Here is a 21,936-nt window from a genome sequence, read left to right as displayed (position 1 = left end):
TAAATAATAATAACTAAAAAAAAATACAGTAACTTACAAAATTAAAGTTAATTGAAAGTATGTTTTCTTAATAAAAGTTAGGTTTTTTTAAGCAAAAGCAGATCCACATATGTTCAACAAGTAATTACATTTAAAACACACGTGAGCGGGCACACACACAGTCTTTTAGTCAGCTTTTGATGAAAAGGCGTGGTCAGTTGTTTTATCTATGCTGATGAGTTAAATATTGAGGCTAATTTGTTACATGTGTTCTGTTAATTTACTTTTGTTTTGTTATTGTATTTTATTGCAACACTGGTAGATAGAGGACAGCTTTGGTTTAAGTAGCAATGTATCATACACTATGATATGTATTCTATAATCGGCTCATAATATCAGGCAGGTTTTGATATTATTTGGGTCAAATGTGCTCAGATCACCTAGTGTGAGCACACCCTAATAAAAAGGAGGCACACCTCGTGTGGCACATAGTTAGCAGGAAGTTTTTCTAGCATCTCATTGGCCATTTGCTGGACAGACTCCTCCCTGGTCTCGCCCTCCCCACTGCTGCTGTCTTTGGGCTGAATGTTGAGGATGGTACTCAGGGTTTCATTAGCCATGTTGGTCTGGTAAGTGATGTCAGCATTGGGGTGGAGGCCAAATACCTATTAGAATTAAAAATTAGAATCAATAGTTCAAGTTCAAGTAGTGTATTTGTCATTTGCTCAGTTTACACAGGTAAAAAGGGCATTGAAATTCTTAAGACAAGGCTCAAGAAACAAACAAGTACTGGACAATAACATTATAATCAGAACCAGAATCAAAATGAGCGTGTGTGCAAACACGTAAGGAATTTGTTGTGGTTTTATTAGGTTACAATAGGTTATAGGATATGCGACCAACCAGAACCCCATCAAACCCCACAGAAAAAAAATACAAATCTGTATTACCTCAGGTGTATCAACCAATGGCAGATTTTCAATATGCACATAGTAATCCTGTAGCATCGTGGCCTGTGGTATAGTATATCCCTTATAGAAGCAGAACTTGTCCCCAAACATGCTCTCACTAAACCAGATACGGGCGAACGTATTGAGCAGGCGTTTGTCCATATCATCCGTGACACGCCCACCATACTGCACCTACAGAACCAATAGTAAAAATATGTTTCCAAACGTTTTGGATTTGTCAAATAAAAGAGCTACAAAAACACAGTCATGTTCATACCTCTCCCAGCATGTACCGTAGACAGTTCCAGTTCACTCCACTCTTGACGTCGATAACATCCAGGTGGTTCTGCACAAACTGGACACTGGATGTGAAATCAGCCTGGTTGAACTCATAGGGAATATTCCAGCCAAGTGGACCAAATTTGCGTCTCTCCTTTAGTGGGAATTTGACAATGAGGACAACACATCTTATATGGATATAAACTGAAATAGTACATGTTAGGGGCCGTCCACACAGAATGCATCTTTGCATCTAAAAATGCGAGACGCAGCACTTTTAGAAATAGTTTTTTAATAAGCACAGTGAGGTCTCGAGATGCGCTTTAGAGACATGATGCAATAACTGAAATAACTAAACAGCAGAATAGATAGCTACTATTTTTGACATGGAAAACAGAAAATAATCGCACTGGCTATCCAGACAGAACCACTATGAGTGATTTCAAATAAAAGAGTTGCCATACCAACTTGATTCTGTTAAATACAATCTTGCCCTGCGCTGTGTGTAAAAGAAAAAAAACGATAAACTTGATGTCTTAAAAACGCGGGATGCAGCAAATGATGTGAGACGCTAGCGCAACAGTCACATACGTCCGTCTAGCGCGTTTGCATAGAAAAACAAAGGAAAAGTAGGAGACATTGGAATGGAAAAACACATTCTGTGTGAACGGCCCCTTATTGAGTCAACTGCAGAGAGTTTGTGAGTTCATGAAAAGCTAATGATTAACTAAATGAAATGTTTGAATGTAAAATTCAAATAAATAAATGGGGCTGAGAATTAAATAAGTATATAGTCCGATGCGCTGTGTGTTTCAGAATGAAGTACGGCACTGTGTTCATTTACATGTGAGCTGCTTCCACTAGTGTGAATGTAATATGCTAACATAACTGGGACATTATCACACATAAAAAATAGGTTTTAGTCCGCTTTAAAGTGTACTTACAAAGTTAATGCAAAGACTTATTCATCTTTTTTTTAAGTCTTTTTTGTTTACATTTCATGTGACCATTAACCAACATCAAAGAACCGGGAACATATGAATGTGTCATTACATTTTTGACAATTAGCTAACAGACTACAATTTAACTAACAGCGGTCCTGACCTGGACTGTGGTGTGGAGGAAGGCCACAGCGTATAACAGAGGTCTCCACTGAGGCATGTTGGTGATCTCCAGCAGTTTTTGTGTTACACTATTGTATGTCCGCTTGAGTCCGGCCTTCACCCCTGCATCACAGACAGTTAACAGCACATCTGTCATCTGCATTCTTAGCATTTTCAATGTCATCTCCTGTTTTATTTCTGTTTTTAATGACATTAAAAATCCAGAAAGCTATTTTGATAAAGATAAATCTAGCAAAAGAAGTAACAGCAGCGAAATGTAAAAATGTACTTTTAGTAATAATAGAATGAACAAAAACAGAAATTCCCCTTCTCTACCTTGCGGAGGCTCATTGGTGAATTTAATTGAAGACTGCAGGAAGTTAATGGGGAACTTGGGGTGCCCCTCTGTAGTCACCCACAACCTGAAACTGTCCTGGATGTTCTCTGCTGTGGTGACTGTCTCTAGACCTTCGTCCAGGAATTCCAGTCCTAGATGGCAGTTCTGCAGAAGTAACCAGCCCCCATCAGACATGCTTTGGGCCAGAAGCCTTCTTGCATGCACTTCCTGTCCCTGTCCCATGGAGATTGGCCGGCAAGGAACACCCTACAAAATAAACAGAAAACTTTTGAGAAATATTTGGAACTCAAAGTCATCAAAGCGTCACATCAAGCTATATTATAGTTTCAATGAAACAAGTGACACTGTAGGGTGATATGGAGGACATTCTGTAGACATTGTTTGACTGGGGCAACAGTCAGACTTCAGACTGCCTCAACTGACCAATAAGAATCAAGTATTCTAGAAAAGCATGTAATAATTGATAATACTTATTCATACCTTTGACTTGGCGAGTCTCTCTATGTTCTCCGTGGGATCAGAACCCATAGACAGGAAGCAGACTAGAGGTACCCTCTTCTCGCCTTCTGAACACATGGACTCCATATCCAGAATCACTCCCTCTGCATATTTCACCCCCATTGATTCGGCGATGTATTTACGTGCCTAGCACAGAACAACAAGAGTCATTTTAAATACTTTGCAGCATCGGTTCAATTATCAATTAGCTCAAATGAAAAATATATAGAACTGATAATTATAGAATTTCTAACATACATTCTCCCTAAATAATGTTATATGAATATATTTAGACTATAGAGCCTGTGTGTAACCCTTTTTTCATTTTAGGAGCAAAAGTGGTTGAATCTACGATTGTCAGTGTCTCTTTATATGAAAGAAATAAAAAAATTAAAGTGCAACATGTAAAACTACTTTGCATCTCATCTCAACATCTCAGTAAACCTAAGAATGACAATCCATGCCTAAATAAGGCAGTAGTACTCCACTGACCAGTGAATGAATAACATGTGTCTAGCTATGACCACATAACAGGCCCAGTGGTGTCAAATTATGAATGACTATAGCAAGAGGCATCCTCAATCCTTCCACTCTCACTATGAACAATCTACAAAGCTGTAGATTGTAGACAGATTGTAGACAGCTGTAGACAGATCCTCCTGTCAACTCTCATGAAGATGGGAATCTCAAGGAACTGCTCTCCAGTGGTTCAAGTCTTACCTCTCAGGTAGGTCCTTCAGGGTGTCATGGAGAGGTGAAGTGTCTAAGTCACATTATCTAGCTACTGGAGTTCCCCAGGGCTCAGTGCTTGGACCACTTCTCTTCTCCATCTACATGTCATCACTGGGATCGGTCATTCAGAAACATGGCTTTTCCTATCACTGCTATGCCGACGACACTCAACTCTACTTCTCATTTCAACCAGACGATCCATCGGTTGGTGTTCGTATCGCTGCCTGCCTAACAGACATTTCTGCCTGGATGAAGGAACATCACCTTCAACTTAACCTTGCAAAGACAGAACTTCTTGTTGTCTCTGCCAACCCAGCACTTCACCACAATCTCTCCATTCAGCTATGTTCATCAACCATAACTCCATCCAGGACAGCCAGGAACCTTGGAGTTGTGATTGATGATCAGCTAAAATTCACTGACCACATCACTGCAACAACCCGATCCTGTAGATTTGCATTATACAACATTAGGAAGATTAGACCCTTCCTATCAGAGCATGCCACACAACTACTGGTCCAAGCTCTTGTTCTCTCCAGACTGGACTACTGTAATGCTCTTCTAGTGGGCCTTCCGGCATGCACTATTAAACCCTTGCAACTGATCCAGAATGCAGCGGCGAGGGTGGTCTTTAATGAGCCGAAGAGAGCGCACGTCACGCCTCTCTTCATCAGTCTGCACTGGCTGCCAATAGCTGCTCGCATCAAATTCAAGGCACTGGTGCTCGCCTTCAAAGCAACCACTGACTCTGCACCAATATACCTAAACTCGCTTGTTCAGACTTACACACCCTCCAGGAACTTACGTTCTGCTAGTGAACGACGCCTTGTGGTGCCATACCAGAGAGGCATGAAATCGCTCTCACGGACCTTTTCCTGGGCCGTTCCCACCTGGTGGAATGACCTGCCTGTCTCAATTCGTGCGGCCGAGTCTGTAGCCATTTTCAAAAAACACCTAAAGACACCTCTCTTCCAGCAGCACCTGACCAATCAAGAATAGCACTTATCATTCTATTCATTTTCTGTCTGTCTAATTTATTTTAAAAAACAAACAAAAAAAAACTGTCCTGTGTGTTCTGAGCTAGATTAACTGAGACTTGCTACAGCACTTGCATACTGTTGCCCTTGACTGTTCTAGTTGCTTCTTTTGCTCTCATTTTTAAGTCGCTTTGGATAAAAGCGTCTGCTAAATGACTAAATGTAAATGTAGCTGAAAATCTATCATTTAACAGAGCAAAAAATGATAACATAATACCCATCTATCCCTTTTACAAACAGCTTGTTCTGTGTAGGGTCTGCTGCTCCAGCGTCATGGGCCGTAGGCAGGGAAACACTAGACGGATGGCCAGTCAATCACATGGCAGTTTCTTAATGCAAAGTATAAATAATCTTTTGTTTTTAACCGCTGGAGTGCTGAACACCATAAGAGGCAGGTTTAAATTTATTAAGTGACAATCTGAATCAGCTGTTCAAATTCAATTCACAGGATCTTTTAATAGACCGGAGGGTCTTGAAAGGGAAATGTATCTACTTAGTTGCTTCTAAGAGCTCACAAAAGACACTCTCCGCTTCTCATTTATTAGATTTGGATATCAGATAATAACATTTGGTGTTTACTAAGGGTAGTTTGGCCTAAGGGTGTGCTCACATTTGGAGTTCGGTTTGCTTGAACAAAAAAAAAAACTTTAGTCCTGGTCCGCTTAGCATTCAGATTTTTATCACCGAACCTAAAGGCATAGGGATACGTTCACAACCGGATTGGTCGGCTTTTAAGACATATTGCCTATTTTGAGACGGAGATTACCGAACATTCAAAACAATGCTGTGTGCTGGGATAAACGCGTTCATTGTATGTGCATAGCCTACATATTCTCAGTATTCTGTGTGCGTAGCCTACAAATATCTCCGTTTTTTGACCAGCTGTGAACTTGTGAAAAGTGAAAAATGTGAAGTGGCAGGAATCCCTCCGTCACACACAAACAAACTGCTGCGCGGAGACACGGTTCTGATGCCTGTACTGAACTGTGATGGGCAACATCACGACTATGACAAGAAAAATCAGGGTTTAGATGGCAGCGTTCACACTTATTCAAATGAACCGCACTAACAGAGCAATCGCACCAGGGTTTGTTTTAATCGAACTGAACATGCCAAGTGTGAACAAATCCTACAATTTTAACCAAATGAAATGAAAAATGTGAAATATAAAAACTAGTATTCCACAAAACAGTCATAAATACTAAAATGGTATAGTAATGATACTAAAATAACACTGCTCCGCATATTAAACTAAGACAGGATAAAGTATTTTATGCCGGAAAATAAGTCTTCCTGCACCTGTGCAATAGTACGGTCAGGACACCAGCTTCGTATCAGCAGCAGTTTGCGGAATGCATCCAGTTGGCTCTCATAACCATCAGGAAGAGGAGTCTCCTCTGGAGTGGCTTCATCAAACCAGCTCTTCCAGGCACGGTCATTGCGGGCCACCTGGGTTAGGAGAGCACTGAAGTGGGGCAGGGAGGACAGCTGCACCAGGTTTAGCCATGTTGTGTCCAGGATCCAGCGCTTTGGCTTGGGCTCAACAGAGTTTAGGTCCAGAGATGCTCCACCTGAAAGAGGGTAAAGATTGAAGAACATTAATTACTTGGCCTCAAATAAGTTCATAAAGGGATTGCTAAGTGCTGTATTACAGGGAATTGCGGGAGATTTGAAGACATAGGCCTACTTTGAACATATTGAACATAACTGCTCTTAAAATTAGACAAACTAAAAGTTGACAACATGTTATTTGCAAAACAGTATGGTTCAAACCTTTGATGAAGGTCTGTAACTCGCTGTGGGAAATGTTTTTAGCCTGGAGATCTATTTTTAAAGTCAGAAGCAGTGTAAAAATAAACTTGTGATCTTCATAGAGTCCTCGAGCGGTGTAGCGAAACACTTCGAAAGTGAGGTACTCCATGATGTTGTCTAGTCTTTTAGCTGTGATATGGGACTTTGGCGACTTGTCCATCGACATGTCAAAGATGCCCAAGAACTGTCGGAGTGATGTTTGATACATCACGTTGACCAGGCTCATCTCCACAATCAGGAAATAGAGGATACTCCCCCTGGTGGCCACTGGACGGTACTCCTCTCGAGTAAGGTTGATGTTAATTTCTGTCTCTGCAGCAACTGTTAGCTTTTGACTCACCTAGGGGACGGCAGAAGATTTCAGCTATCAAAGCACAATTTAATTTCAGAGGAAAACAACAAGGATGAGTAACTTCAAATAAGATAGGACAAAACACAGTCAGTTTTATGAGTCAGTTTATAAATGAAGAAAGACTAGAAAGAAAGAAAGTACCTCTTGTGCTATAGTCTTGGTGACTTTGAGCACCTCGATAAGAGACTCATCCTCCACTAGAGAGCCCTGAATGCTGGTTAACTTGTACAGAAGATTGCTCTCCAACTCCTGCATCTTCCTCTTGTTTGAAGTCACTTCCTCCAAGAGCTTCACACGTTCAGCCTCCATTTCCTTGATGTGAGAAAAAACACAACAAAATTACTAAAGCTTTAACAAAAATTCTAATGAAAATGGAATAAATAAAAATACTATTAAAACTATAATGATACTAAAATAACACTCTCTCTACTTGCCTTTTTCTCTATGAGAATGACTCTGCCGAGTAATTGGTCTTCCAAACCCTTCATAGTGACAGTAAAATCCACCACTGCAGTTTTAGCGTTGATCTCTGGACTATATGCAGGGTTGGCTAGTTTTGTTGTAATGTACAGAGTAAATGTCTTCATTACATCCACTTCTTTGTCCCCGACTTTAACCTAACACAAGAGAAAAGTTCTTAGCTTAGTCTACCAAAGCCTTGAGAATTTTTAGACTGGATATATAAAGTTTAATGAAAAAATTCATTAATAAAAAAGACAAAATGTATTCTCAAAGTCACTACTTACTTTAGAGGTTTTTCCAGACTTTATGAAGTTCTTCTCCAGAATGTTATCCAGCACTGGATCAATCTCTTCCCCAACATCTTCTATGAGCAAAGGTTTGCCCTGGGACAAGGAGTCTTCCAGGTGAGTTCGGAAATATTTGTGGTTTAGAGATGTCACCTGGTGGCAAAAAAACAGAGCTGATGTCTCTGCTTAATTGACGGGTAAAGCCCAAATCCACCACTTTTGTTCAAAGTAGCTACATTGAATGTTTTAGTTAAACTGATATAATTACATAATAATTACAGTAAAGATAATATGATAATGTAACAAAGAGACTACATAATTGGGATTAAAACTGGTATCAAATCAGTACCTGTAGGTCATTATTGTTTTCACGGTTCTTGATCCAGATCTTGCCTTGGCCTTGTGGGTCAATGAGCAGAGGATAACGAGAAGCCTTTGTTACGATGATGCCGTTCTGAATGGACAGGTCATCATTGGGGAGACCCTGCAGGTTCCATTCACCTATAGTGGCATTATCCACCAGCATATTGATCAAATTCAGGTTCTGTGTGGGAAAACCATTTTATAAGATTAATGAACTGTAAAAACAAGCTTGAAGGAATAATAGATTTTTGTAGTTGTTGTTTAACCTTTTTACACAAAAAAATAATACATACCTCACTGTAAGGGATGTGGCGGATATTCATCTCTTTCTTCCACTGTTGCATGAGAAGGCTGCGATATTCCTGGTTGAAAGGCCCAGAGTAGGACAGAAATCCAGTAGCCAGTAAGACATCCCCCACCAAATCTTTGATTTGCTTCTCAAATTGAGCACTGCTCTCTGTCCAGCGAATCTAAGACACACATAAGAACGTGCACATACACAGTTCTCCTGTTTGGATGTTTTATTTTTAGTGCTCACAGTGAAACATCTGTAGTATAGCCAAGGCCTAAAGAAAGTTTTGTCTCACCTGCCAGAAGAATTTACTGGCCATAAATATTTTTTACCAGCCATGAAACTGGCAGTAATGACAGATACCAGTGAAAATTCAGAATTCAATATTCCAAGCATCATTCACGTTTACCTTAAAGACCTAAATCCTGCAAGGAATTTACAAACCTTTTCTCCACCAAGTCCATCTATAAGAGCCACGGCATTGGACATTTTCTTCTTGCATGCCTCTGCATCATCCAGCAGGGCTTGCTTCTCCTTTATGGCGGCATCATACATTGCCTGTTTAAAAATGTGCATAAACATCTGAGTTTTTAAACCTCTGGAAATTCATAGAGAATTACGAATACAAATACAAACAATGGTGTTAACTGTATAATAAAAATAAATAATTTCATAATTTTTTCCTTCAATCAGAGAATTTAAAGTGCTGCAGAAGAATGCACATTTGAGAATCACTAACTATTTCCCTGCCAGCGTTTAAAAAAAAAAGTTGCCAGTCACCGCCAGCATTTTTTAATACTTTTCACAAATTATACGTCTGGATCAGATTAACAATGATGATCAAAACACAGATGGAGTAGATGGAGTCCATCAACACCCCAAAGCTTGCATAGTCCTTTACTGGATAAAAAAGTGAACAAAGTAAATAAAAAAAATAAAAAAAGCAAACAGTACTGAACCATGAAAATGTGCTAGATGAAATACATATATAAATATGAATCGGCTAAATTAAAATGAGAAGACAGAACAAATTCTACAGAAAATAATTTAAACATTAAAATATTACAGGTTAGTATATGATTAAAGGCAATACTGGTATATTTTCATAGACCTGGGACCCATTCATTACCTTTTTTTCTAAATTAACTAGTACTACTTCTACATCCTGTCAATCTAAACACTGAGATGTTATCATGTGGGTGGCTCGAATCTGTTGAGACATATATGATTTTGTGTGCATGTATGTCTAAACGCCTGTCTGCATATACCAAATATTTTTAAATGTTTACATGCACTCTGTAATTGTTTTTCTTTCCACCATTTTTGAAGATAAGCGGTTGTTCCAATTGAAAACCAATGAATCTGTCAACCTCTAAAGATAATTTAACTTCTTTTAAACAGAACCGGTTCTTGGTTCCCAACCTTAAAATTATATAATCACACCTGAACCATGTCCAGCTCTTTCTGCTTCGAGTCCAGTTGATCCTGAGCTTTTGATAGTTCGTCCTGTGCCACACCCAAACGAGCCTCTTGAAGCTTTAAGTTAGCCTGCGATACACACATATACAGGAAATGAATTCAGTTCAGAGGCACAGGCCAGTATTTTAGAATTCTGTTCTAAAAGCTAGAAAGCTATGTAAGATATTTTGCTTAAAATCTTCTTTTCTGTTCCATTTAAGAAAAAAAAAAGATTTAGAATGAGATAAAAGTGAGTAGCTCAACTGTTTCCAACACTAATAAAAATTAGAAATGTTCCTTCAGCACCAAATCAGTATATTAGAATGATTTCTGAAGGATCATGTGACACTGAAGACTGGAGTAATGATGCTGAAAATTCAGCTTTGATCAGAGGAATAAATTACATTTCAAAATCTATTATAGAGTTAAATTGAGTTAAATTGAGATATTTCACAATATTACTGTTTTTTTACTGTATTTTGTATAAAATGCATACTTGGTTAGCATAAGAGACTTATTTTAAACATTTAATTTTAACATAAAAAAACTTAATGACCCCAAACCTTTGAACAGTAGTGCAAATTTCATTTTAAGGTTAAATATATACCCAGTGATGACTGAGACTATGGAATATGTTGTCACCTTTAGGGGCAGAACTTCCTTATTGATGCCAAAGAACTCCACCATTGCTTGAGTCCAGGAACAGAGCCCTGCTACACTACCACAGACCCTCTTGGCTGTTTCTAGGTTATAGTCTTCCATGTCCATATATGAAGAGAGCAGTTCAACCATCTCCTCTGTAATAGTGTCCTTTGAAGGAAAACAAAAATAACAACAAAAAGAAAATGTGATGCTGTTGCACCGTGAACACATACAGTCTAACTCAGAATATCATTAGTAACCATGATGCATTAATGACTTTAATGCATCTAATCATTTTGATCCAAAGAGTCCTTATTCTATCAATAAGGTTTGATAGAAATTCATATGTTAGTCTTTGCTTTATTCATGTCCTAGTGTTGTTTCCACTGTAGCTATGCTAACCATTTGACTTATACTGGCCTCAGGCTGCTCTAAACTTGGATCATTACTGAGACACTATATTCCTGTTTACATAGCCTGAACAGATGTATGTTCCAGCAACCACGGACCCACATCCCAAAGGGCACTCCATCAGTGATAAAGTCTATATTAAAGGGTTAGTTCACCCAAAAATGAAAATTCTGTCATTAATTACTTACCCTCATGTCGTTCGACACCCGTCAGACCTCCGTTTATCTTCGGAACAGAAATTAAGATATTTTAGTTGAAATCTGATGTCTCTGAAAGTCCTCCATTGGCTCAATGGTACCCTACACTCTCAAGACCCTTAAAAGGTACTAAAGACGTTGTTACAAAGTCCATCTCACTACAGTGGTTCTAAAATAACTTTATGAATCGGCGACAATAGTTTTTGTGCGCAAAAAACCCCTAAATAACGACTTACATAGTGATGACGATTTCAAAACAAAGCATCATGAAGCTTCGAAGCGTTATGAATCACTGAGTCGATTCAGCAGTTTGAATCGCCAAATTTCAGCAGTTTGGCGGTTTGACACGCGATCCGAATAATCATTCGGCTCCATTGAGCCAATGGAGGACTTTCAGAGACATCAGATTTCAACTAAAATATCTTAATTTCTGTTCCGAAGATGAACGGAGGTCTGACGGGTGTCGAACGACATGAGGGTGAGTAATTAATGACAGAATTTTCATTTTTGGGTGAACTAACCCTTTAATCATATGCAGTAAATATATACAGGGGTTTTCCAACAGCACTGATGGAGTTTCATATAGATGGCATTAATAACATGGAGAGAAGGGGTGATTTACTACTAGTGTTACATGAGTACAATTGTTGTGAAAGAATTCAAAATTAGTGCTCATTTTGTATAACATCATGTCCATCTTGAATACAATATTAATGCTCCTCTACATTTACTTTATAAAAATCAAAAAGAAAGCAAAAGACACATGTACCACGATTTGACGGTCTTACCATTACTTGCTAAAAAAGTATAAAATATCAATCAGATATCCAGTAGAAAACAAAAAAACATCCAGTAGATTGTGTACAATCATGCTGATAATTTAGAGGCCTTCAAAATTTGCGTATCAAAATAATGCAGTAGGTTTTAGAGAGTTAAGATCAAAATCAAGTGATGTGTGTAGACACAGGTGTGTACATCAGTTACTTTACAATAACATGGCTCATCCAATAAGATTTCAGAGCCAGACCTATCACTTAGACCTAAAGACCTAAAAAGATTTGTGAGAATTATAATGTATTGTCTGACCTTGTTAAAGTTCAGCAGTGTGCCGAGGAATCCAGCATTGTTCATCAATTTAAGAGCTTCACTCCATGAAGGTTTCAGACTGGGTCTGTCGGGGTCCATGGTGACCCCATCCACCCGTCGCTGGAACAGTATCAGTACACAGTCCATGATCCGCATGATCAGATGTGGAGGCTTTCCCAGTTTACGCACTGCCGCAATGTCGGCAGGCTTTATGGTCTAGAAACCACAAATGGAATAAAGCTTTAAGTTGACTAAATTTATGTAAGGTCTTTAAGTCAACATAGTGTGCTTAGGACATCTACCTCTAGCGCAGACTCAGCTGCCGCTAATGCAGGTTTGGCCGCCTCAAGTTTGGACTCAGCCACCTTTTTTTCATTCTCGATCTCATCCACAATTGCCTGGGCCTTATCTTTCACCTTCTGTACCTGAGCCTTCACCTTTTCCGCAGCTTGTGTCTTGACGGTGACCTCCTGCAGAACCTCACCTGCTTTCTGTTTAGCCACCACCAATACCTTTTCCTTCTCTTTCAGCTCCACACGAAGCTCATTAACAGACTGCTCGGCCTCCATGAGGCGCTCGAGACCTGCAGATGAAGTTTAGAGTATAAACAGATGCTTTGCTGCTACATCGTAGATGTAAAAATATATTTTAAAAAATCCTATGGGTGGAAAGTGTCTCTACTTTTTGAAATAAACATACATTTACCTCACTAGACTAAACACTTGCTGTGGTAATGCTGGCTAAGAGCATTTCCACTCTTGTTTAATCCAAATGTATTAAGAACAGCAACAAATCTAAAATTTTGAATCTAAAACAAATGTAATTGCAAACCTGTGTTCATTCGTTCCGCAAGCACCCCCACATGTTCAATTTTTTCAGAGTAAATTATCTGGTATCCCTTAATAAATGCCAAGTAGGATTTGGGCGTCACGTAGGTCTGACGCCTGAAACGCTGGAAGTACTCTGTGCAGATCTCAGCCACCATGTCTTGGAACATTCCCATTGTTTCCACCATGCTCTTCTTCACCTCGTCTGAACAACGCAGTGGGTAGTTAGCGAGGAAGTGCTGAGCCACGGCTACTAAGGCATCCCGTGGCCATCGCTGGAACCAATCGACAGTGCAGCCTGATATGAGACCGGGGAACTTTAGGGCACGGGAACGCAGTTTCTCGCCAACTGGGGAGAAGCAAAGAGCCACATGGAGGTTACTGCGCACCCTGGACAGGAAGTAGTTGTAGAGATTGTCTATGGTGGGTGGGCAGCGTGGTAGATCCTTCTTCATGGCGGGAATAAGACTTTGGGTGATCTCATCCACCTCGTCTCGAGCAAACAGGTTTGATACTTCTCCAGATGCCAGAACGTTGTTCATGTACTCCAGAAAAGCTTCGTCCTTGATATCATTGTCTGTGAAGATGAAGGTCACACCCTTCCCTTCCAACCCTGCGATTCTGTACAGGGCTTTCAGGTCCTCAATTAGATTACTCACATTGTATGTTCTGTAAGGGGAGAAATCATGTGAAATCTTGTCAAAGAAAATGATCACATTTGATTTCATGTTGACTCTAAACAAGACTTAAATATCCAGCAAAGTAAACTTTGATAATAAGTATCAAGTACTGTATCCTAAGAAACTATAGGGCTTCGCTCTGTGTTCAATCAATGACACTGACACTGCAAATATGCAAATGATAGCGTTAACCCAGGGTTTAGGAACAAACAGTGTGAAACATTGGATTATAAATGCACCAGATTAATTGTTAACCCCGGATAAAGTATGAATAGTAAAACAAAATAACCCAAGGATTCCGTTTACACTGCGTGACCCAGAGCACTGTTTAACTATTTAAATTGTGAAAAAGCCCTTATGACAACAACGTGAAATCAAACCATCAAATTTGAGAAGAATTATAATATTCTCACCTTGTCATTGTGATTTGAAAGCTCTGGTATCCAGCAATGAAGGATGAAAGTCGGGTGAGACTCTGTTTCCCAGAACCGCCGACTCCAACCAGTAGGGCATTACCACGAGCTGTTCGGATTATCCGTGAGATTTTCATCAAATGGATCATGGCATCCTGTAAGAGTGTATAGAGGTCAATGCGAGATCTATTAAAAATGTATATCTATCTATATTACCATTTCAGTCGTATCCAACTCTTGGTGATTCTATGGCCATCTCTCACCCAACGTGAGAGACTGTCCATGAATTTACTTTGCAATGTTTTTCCTGGAGTAGATTGCTAGGTCTTAACCCAAACCTCTCCATTACATGGCTTTGGACTCACACACACACACCTACAGCCAATTTGGCAGGTCTAATCCACCTAACCTGCATGTCTTTGGACTGTGTGTGTGTGGAGCACCCAGAGGAAACCCACGCTGACACAGAGAGAACATACAAACACAGACACAGGACACAGAAAAGAGTCCTGGCTCAGCCGCAACACGAACCGGGAACCTTCTTGCTGTGAGGCGACAGTGCTACCCACTGAGCCACTGTGCTGCCAAAAATGTATATAACTATATGCTTATACATAAATATATTAATAGTCAGGAAATTAAAAAGTGTATTCCCAATGAGTACCATAAATGTATGTCAAACAAAAGACAACTAATAATCACAATCAATACTAACACAAACACATTCTAACAAAATGAGTAAAAAAAGCCTGCACATCAAAATGAGTGACCAAAAACATATCAAGAAATGCTTTTAAAATAAACTTTATTAATAATATAAGTAAAAACAAAAAATTGGATAGAAGGGACAGGGAACCATCGGGAGGAGAGATTGGGGAACATGATGGGCAAATGACCTCAAGTCGGGATGCCAATGGAGCAGCTGTGTCATATCTCAGTGCACTGTCCACTTTAGGCAACACATTAACATTAGCATTTTTGTTCCACTAACCTCAAAAAAGACCAGATCCATAGCTGCTCCTCTAACAGTTTCATTATACTGTTGTTGAAACACAGACAGGCGCTCTGATAGGGCCTTGAAGGAAGGAATGGGCTCATAGATCTTTGGTATCTCATCCTCTGCATCTTCAGGTTCATCTCCTGTCATTTCTGGAGCGTCCCGCAGGAAGTCCACAAAGTAACCTTCCCATGGACCCTGCTCCAAAAGACCAGGACCGTGATCCTGTACTGTGATCTACAGAGCACAGAAGAGTAGAGAAATCAGATGATATACATGTAAAGAAATACATATTAAACGCTTTTTTTGTTTTTGTTTTAATATAAGTAAACATCCTGTTGATGAGGTAACAGATCCTGAAGCCTCTAAGGATTTAGTTGACACACCCTCTCCAAAATCGCATCGAATGTCTCTTTGTCCTTGTGATCAATGAAGCGGTCAGCGATGACCCGTGAGCACTCGTGGCGGAAAAGAGATGCCATCAATTGAGTCGTCTTACACACTTCTGACCCCACAGTGAGAATGCCCTGCCATATCCTGCTCAGATCACGCAGGTTAAAAATGTAGTGGAACTTAGCAGGGGAAGGCAGCATCTGAAAACAATATTAACTTCAAATTATTATTTTAATATATGCAACCGTTCACAAGTACTCTTACACTATAGTAAAAATACTGTAAAAACTAATATTGTGAAATATTACTACATTTTTAGCATCATTACTCCAGTCTTCATTGTCACATGATCCTTCAAAAAAATCATTCTAATATGCTGATTTGCTGCTCAAGAAATATTTGTATTATATTATAATCAATGTTGAAAACAGTTGTGCTGCTTAATATTTTTGTGGAAACTATGATACATTTTTTTACATTTCTTTAAAAAAAATCTTATTGACCTCAAACTTTTTAACATGAAAGTATATCATATATAGTGCATAGCTACCATAATATCATAATTTTCCCATAAATAATTTACAGGATAAGATTATAATGTTTTATTGTCTATATAGACCCAAAAGATAAATGTCGTTCATGTTGATCAACTGCTACAGAAACAAGTTTACAGCTTACATTGAAGCATACTGACCACAAGAGGACACCATTCTCTAATGATTTAGAACTCCTTGTGCTGTGACAAAAAGCATGCGTGTTTAAAAACACTTAGAAAACTTCATGATTTCCTGAATTGAAACCAAATCAAATTTGAGGAGCCTACAATAAAGAGTTCCACCCCTACATTTCATGTATATTAAGTAATATCTCTTTTGATCAAATTTCCAAAAGATTACCTTAACTTTGACCGCTTGCCACACTCTCCTGGTGGTAGGAACCAAGGCAGCAGCCAGTGAGCACACCTCTTCCGGGAAGCCTCTTTCTGAGCAAAAATACCCACTGGCCAGTGTGTGGAAGATTTTATCTATAGAGGAGTTGGATGGGAGAGTGCAGTTAAACACACAGAACTGGCGTTTGAGTCGCTGGGGGATATCATTGCGGCCACCTCCAGGGTGTATCATGGCGGCCACCAGCTGCAAGTCGACTACGCTGGTGAATTCTCCAGGCCGTTCCAGGCTATAGAAGCCTCCTTGCACCATCAGCTGACGAACAATCTCGTTAGTGATCTGAGTGGTGAACAAAAACACTAGAGGCTCAGTCAAGGAGAATAAGAAATAGGATGCTATTATTGTTTACCTAAAAAAAATGTTTGGCTTTTTGTTCGATTTATTCATTACGCTATGATAATATGGTAGTAGCTCAATTGAATGCACATTTAGCTGGAATTGCAGATGAACTTTAGACTGTTTGTTATTTGACAGTGCCCCCCCCCCCCCTTAAAAAAATTAATTGAAGTTTATCTATATAAAATACACTGTGCTCAAAGAAATTGACAAAAGGAGCATGTGACTCCTCACCTGATCGCCCCACTCATTGATAACTGGCATGTTGATGTCGTCAATGAAGACGGTCATCTTCTTCCCTCCAGGAGGTCCGTAGGTGGTGCCCATGCGCTTGTCTATATAGCTTTCGATGGTCTGCTGAAACATGCCAGGCTGGGTGGCTGAGGAGAAGTTTAGGCTTTTGCTCAAATGTGTTTCTGGGTCATACTTGCTGGTGTAGCCCTGTGGGAAGGTTTGAATAGCATGACTTGCAGAACTCAGATGTCTTGCTTTCAATTGCACATTTCTGGCTTAAAATATATTGAATTCTATTATTTACCTTTAATTAAGTTCATAAGTTTGGGATTGGTACAATTTTTTTAAATGCACCAAGGCTGCATTTATTTGATTAAAAATACAGTAAAAATTGTAAAATTTTGAAAAATTATAATTACAATTTAAAATAATAATTATTGTTTTAAATCATTGGTAATACATTCATAATACATATTTTTGTTTGATGTATAGAAAGTTCAAAAGAATAGCATTTATTTAAAAGAGAAATCTTTTGTAACATTATAAATGTCTTTACTGTCACCTTTGATCAATATATACAAGTATTAATTTCTTTCAAAAAAGGAAATCGTACTGACCCCAAACTAGAATGGCAATTAATTACAGGCAATTGTGTTACGCTGCCGATAATAGCATGGATTGACTGAAACAGACACGCACCTTGATCATGACTGTCTTGGCGGTTCCCTGTTCACCAATGAGCAGAACGGCTTTGCCTTGCTTCATAATGGTTTGCATGAGAAAGTCTGTCCGTATATTGTCGACATTAGGTACAAGAATGGAGGCATAGTCAGGAACCGTGTCTTTGGGGTAGTTATACTCTGGCACCTAATGATGCAATTAAAAGGTATGATTAAAAGGTATGACAAACCATTCATGCTCTGAATAAAAAGATTTATTAGGGAAAGCTTATTCATGAACTTGTGGCATGTTACTGGCTATAATTAAAGATCACTAATAGGTTTCAATCTATGCTTAACATTAAACATTATATTTAATTAATGATCTTACCCTTGAAGACCAGAGATCCCACTCTCCAGTCGCACTGACAACAAATTCGAAGATGGTCTGGTCCCCCTCTGTGCAGGGCAGGTCCAACCTGGCATTGTGCTTTATAAGGAACACCTCCATCTTTGCTCGATCTTCCAATTCCAGCAAAGCACCAACAGACCACATCACAGCAAACATGAAGAGACGGTTTATGTGAGCCTCCGTTAGGTGCTTCTCTTCAACCGCTGGCAAAAGGCCCTGTGTTAAATAAATAAACTATTTTTTAATTGAGTTGAAGATTACAGCTCAAGATCATTATATTTTTAAGATCTTATGCATATATATATATACACGGTGTATATTAATGCAATAAGCTACTCAAGCTTTACAGCCTTATTTGGCTTGTTCCGTTATTTCATAATACCTGAAAATAATTGTCTGTGGATCACAGTTTACCTGTAATAAATCAATTGTCTGCTTGATGTACATGCATTCAAGCAGCTGCATTTTGGGGGAAACTGCAGTGGAGAGAAAATTCATCAAATCCTGTGGAAAAAGTAGATGTCAGCAGGGAAAAATGTGTAAATTAATAACGCAATTAGTTTTAGATATCTCAGTGTCATAGGATCAATAGTCAGTGAGAGCTCTTCAAAACTGTGTGCAAAATTCTCTCTGACCTTTCCTTAGGCAATGTCAAAGAATCAATCAAACTTTTCATTCATAAACCACTTAATGGATTACAAGCTTAATGGTTACAAGCATTGTATTGATCTATTTTTATATTGATGTTTTACACAATTTATTTCACTAGATACCTTGTCAAAATGAAACTAAATATTCTTGTTGTATCAGTTTAGTTGTACTCCAATAACGAATCAGAGGGCATGTAAAATACTGTCCTCGTGTCTAGCTGTCACCTGATAGATAGAGTTGAAGGAGGCCAGTAGCACTTCAGCCTGTGTTGCTGAGATCTTTTGCAGCCAGGCCTGAAGTATGGGTTGCCAGTCCAGAACAGAGGAGCTCATGAAGACCATTCCATTGCGGGACACAGTGGCGGGAGATGCATTGTCGATGTTGTGTGGCTCAAATACCACCTTGCAGTTGGGAGCCATTGGTATTCTGTCTCCATTTGCCAGGGTGAGGGTTTTGTTGTCATCTAAGACGGAGTTGAGATTTTCGATCCAGATGGCATCAACTGGCCCATCAAGAACAATCCATATGTGTTCTCCCTGTGAAATGTTTTACCATGGAGCCATTTAATTGGAATTTTGAATTACTTATAGTGAAAGTCATGAGCACCAGGTCATTTATTGACACAGTGCAAACAAACTGCAATCACATTTTTATTACAGTTTTTCTCAGTCGCTTTGGTACATTTCTCGAATCATCCTCGACATTTGCAAAACAGTAAGTGCATTTCTCAAAACAATTCGTACAAATAGCAAAACACCATGGATTACCTGCAAAAGCCAGTCTCTTGCTCAAAATCCTTAGTTCATCTCTCAAAAGTAAATATCTGTGTCAATGAACATGTCAGTGCCATCAGAATGACAAGTCCTTGTGTCATTGTGTACGGATAAGACGGTCAAATTGCTTAGTCATATTGTCAATATAACTGTACACTGGAGGGATGTTCTGATGGAAACTATGGCTATGTTTTGATGACAATTATTGTAAATTGTTGGTTACACCTTAGTGTATGTGGGAGTTTGATTGTAAGAGACTGGACAAGATTCACATTTACGCTTTTACTGTTTGTACTGTAATTTGTTGACAGACCATGTCATTGCGATACAGAGAGAAAAAGACAGCACTGCATAGCACAAAGAAAAAAAACCTGAAAAACAAAAGTATGAAATATGAACGTCTAACGGAAATGTATAGAAATATGCTTGACATATTATGATAACTTGTTCAACCATTTTGCATGTAAAGACTTATGCTATGAACTAATGCCTAAATGTTGTGGGGGGCAGGGCCGGCGTTTGCTATAGGCGAGCTAGGCGGTTGCCTAGGGCGACAAATGTGTTGGGGGCGCAGCCAGGCGCCCTCTAGTAGCGCCCTTAAACTTACTTCCCATTAAGCATAGAATTAAAACAAGCGAAATAAAACATACTGTTTATTAAACATGATCATCCTTGGGCGCCCCCTCAGCCGCACGTTTAATTACTTAACCTGATTATTAGATTGAATTGAAAGTGAATATTGTCTAGCACAGGCGTTATGTCAGGCAAGTGCTCAGCAATGGCGCGTTCTTCAAAAATGAAGCGGTCTAAACCCTCGAGTACACAGGGACGGAAAAAGAGAAAGGCAGACGATCAAAAGAAAGCCCAGTATAGAGGTAAGTCTTCTCATCTCAGCCATAAAGGTGTCCAACGAAATAAATTTACTTCGTATTATCGATATTATCAACTAATATTGGACGGCATTGGACGTTTTATTGCTGTCACTAAGCTATCACTAGCTAGCTAGTTATCTACATATTACTACGCATTTCACTGACAATAAGGAAATCCAGACGAGCCGAATTTTAATGCTGCGTCAATTTTGAAGGTGAATAGAAATGCCAGAAACAACTGTTCATCTTTTATTATTTAAGATAGGGATAGAGCTACAAGAACTTATATATTTTAATTTTGTAGTGGTAAGTACAGTGTATCCATAATAGCACTTTTGTTTGTAGAGGGTATAGTTAATCCAGTTTATGGGTCATAATTTGCTTAAGTGTCTTTACAGGTGCTTAAGAGAGTTTTTGCACAGTTTATGGAGTTAATATTTGGTAAATATCCTTGAACATTCTTTCTAGCATTTGTGTATGACCAATTTATTGCAGTTGATCCTTCAAGTCTTAACTTTCTTGATTAAGTGTTGGAGTGACTATAAAAGCATTTTTGTTTGTTCATCCATAGTTTGAGTCATAATTTGTTAAATATCCTCCAACTTTCTTTGTAGCATTTTTGTATGTGCAATTTATTAGAGTGTATCATTTAAGTCATAATTAGCTTTTTAAGTCTTGGAGTAACAATAGGAGCATTTTTGTTTATATGGTTTTTATAAATACTTAACCCATTTGTGCCCAATTTTTTCTGAATGGCATGTTCTGCATTTATTTTCCCCAGGTTTTCTTATTTTTTCTTGAAAATCGTATTTGAATCTGTGGCAACTATAGTTGCCGGTGGGCAAATATGTTGAATGCACCCCTTCAATGTCAAATATGAATAAGAGGAGAACATTTAGCATCTAACTCAAAATAACTGCTTTCAACAGATCAATCTTTATTCATAATCAAATTTATTATGTTTGACCAAGTATACTAAAAACTATAGATCTGTTGTAAGATGTGTTTTGTTTGGATGATTCTAGAGACCTTCATGATTATGTTGATATATATATGTCAACAAAAAATACTTATTAGTAACATGAAAATGACCTTTCTTTGGGAGGGTTTGCCTTCGTTGTGCTCCCTGGAAGTAGGGGTAGGAAGTTGGCAGTCTCATGTGACAGGAAGGAAGTTAATATATATTTTTTTTCTTGCAATCCTTTATTTGGTTGTCTGCTTGTGTGTCATTAAGATATAAAACATGGATAATATCTAGAAAAATACTTACAGAAGGAAAATGACAACTATACACTGGCAACTATAGTTGCCGGTGGGCTTAACAATTAGAGGGGGGGGGGGGGGGGGGGGGGCGCAAAACTCAATCTCGCCTAGGGCAACCAAAGAGCTAGAGCCGGCCCTGGTGGGGGGTGAGACTATTCAACAGAGACCCATTATAATACAT

The 21,936-nt window shown here is 38.9% G+C and overlaps 1 protein-coding gene across 1 annotated transcript in view; it reads right to left on the bottom strand.

The window, feature by feature from the left end:
* The window catches only part of dnah5l (dynein, axonemal, heavy chain 5 like), a gene marked incomplete at its 5' end in the record, with an annotated part of 68,487 nt that overhangs the window by 3,444 nt on the left and 43,107 nt on the right, over positions 1-21,936 (bottom strand). Inside the window, 28 exons of the mRNA XM_079806836.1 lie at positions 456-644; positions 930-1,121; positions 1,207-1,362; positions 2,313-2,434; positions 2,648-2,915; positions 3,150-3,314; positions 6,236-6,507; positions 6,710-7,088; positions 7,242-7,412; positions 7,535-7,717; positions 7,847-8,002; positions 8,199-8,393; positions 8,506-8,682; positions 8,949-9,062; positions 9,948-10,052; positions 10,605-10,772; positions 12,299-12,514; positions 12,601-12,881; positions 13,130-13,794; positions 14,219-14,373; positions 15,210-15,452; positions 15,602-15,808; positions 16,505-16,834; positions 17,126-17,332; positions 17,825-17,992; positions 18,176-18,412; positions 18,611-18,700; positions 19,072-19,383. Of these exons, the coding sequence (XP_079662962.1) occupies positions 456-644; positions 930-1,121; positions 1,207-1,362; positions 2,313-2,434; positions 2,648-2,915; positions 3,150-3,314; positions 6,236-6,507; positions 6,710-7,088; positions 7,242-7,412; positions 7,535-7,717; positions 7,847-8,002; positions 8,199-8,393; positions 8,506-8,682; positions 8,949-9,062; positions 9,948-10,052; positions 10,605-10,772; positions 12,299-12,514; positions 12,601-12,881; positions 13,130-13,794; positions 14,219-14,373; positions 15,210-15,452; positions 15,602-15,808; positions 16,505-16,834; positions 17,126-17,332; positions 17,825-17,992; positions 18,176-18,412; positions 18,611-18,700; positions 19,072-19,383 (6,123 nt within the window). The remainder of the gene's footprint in view (positions 1-455; positions 645-929; positions 1,122-1,206; positions 1,363-2,312; positions 2,435-2,647; positions 2,916-3,149; positions 3,315-6,235; positions 6,508-6,709; positions 7,089-7,241; positions 7,413-7,534; positions 7,718-7,846; positions 8,003-8,198; positions 8,394-8,505; positions 8,683-8,948; positions 9,063-9,947; positions 10,053-10,604; positions 10,773-12,298; positions 12,515-12,600; positions 12,882-13,129; positions 13,795-14,218; positions 14,374-15,209; positions 15,453-15,601; positions 15,809-16,504; positions 16,835-17,125; positions 17,333-17,824; positions 17,993-18,175; positions 18,413-18,610; positions 18,701-19,071; positions 19,384-21,936) is intronic.

Source organism: Gobio gobio (assembly GCF_949357685.1).
Source record: "Gobio gobio genome assembly, chromosome: 23".
In the NCBI taxonomy this organism is placed as follows: domain Eukaryota; kingdom Metazoa; phylum Chordata; class Actinopteri; order Cypriniformes; family Gobionidae; genus Gobio; species Gobio gobio.
Note: the sequence above shows the minus strand (reverse complement) of the source record. Positions and strands in the feature narration are given on the sequence as shown.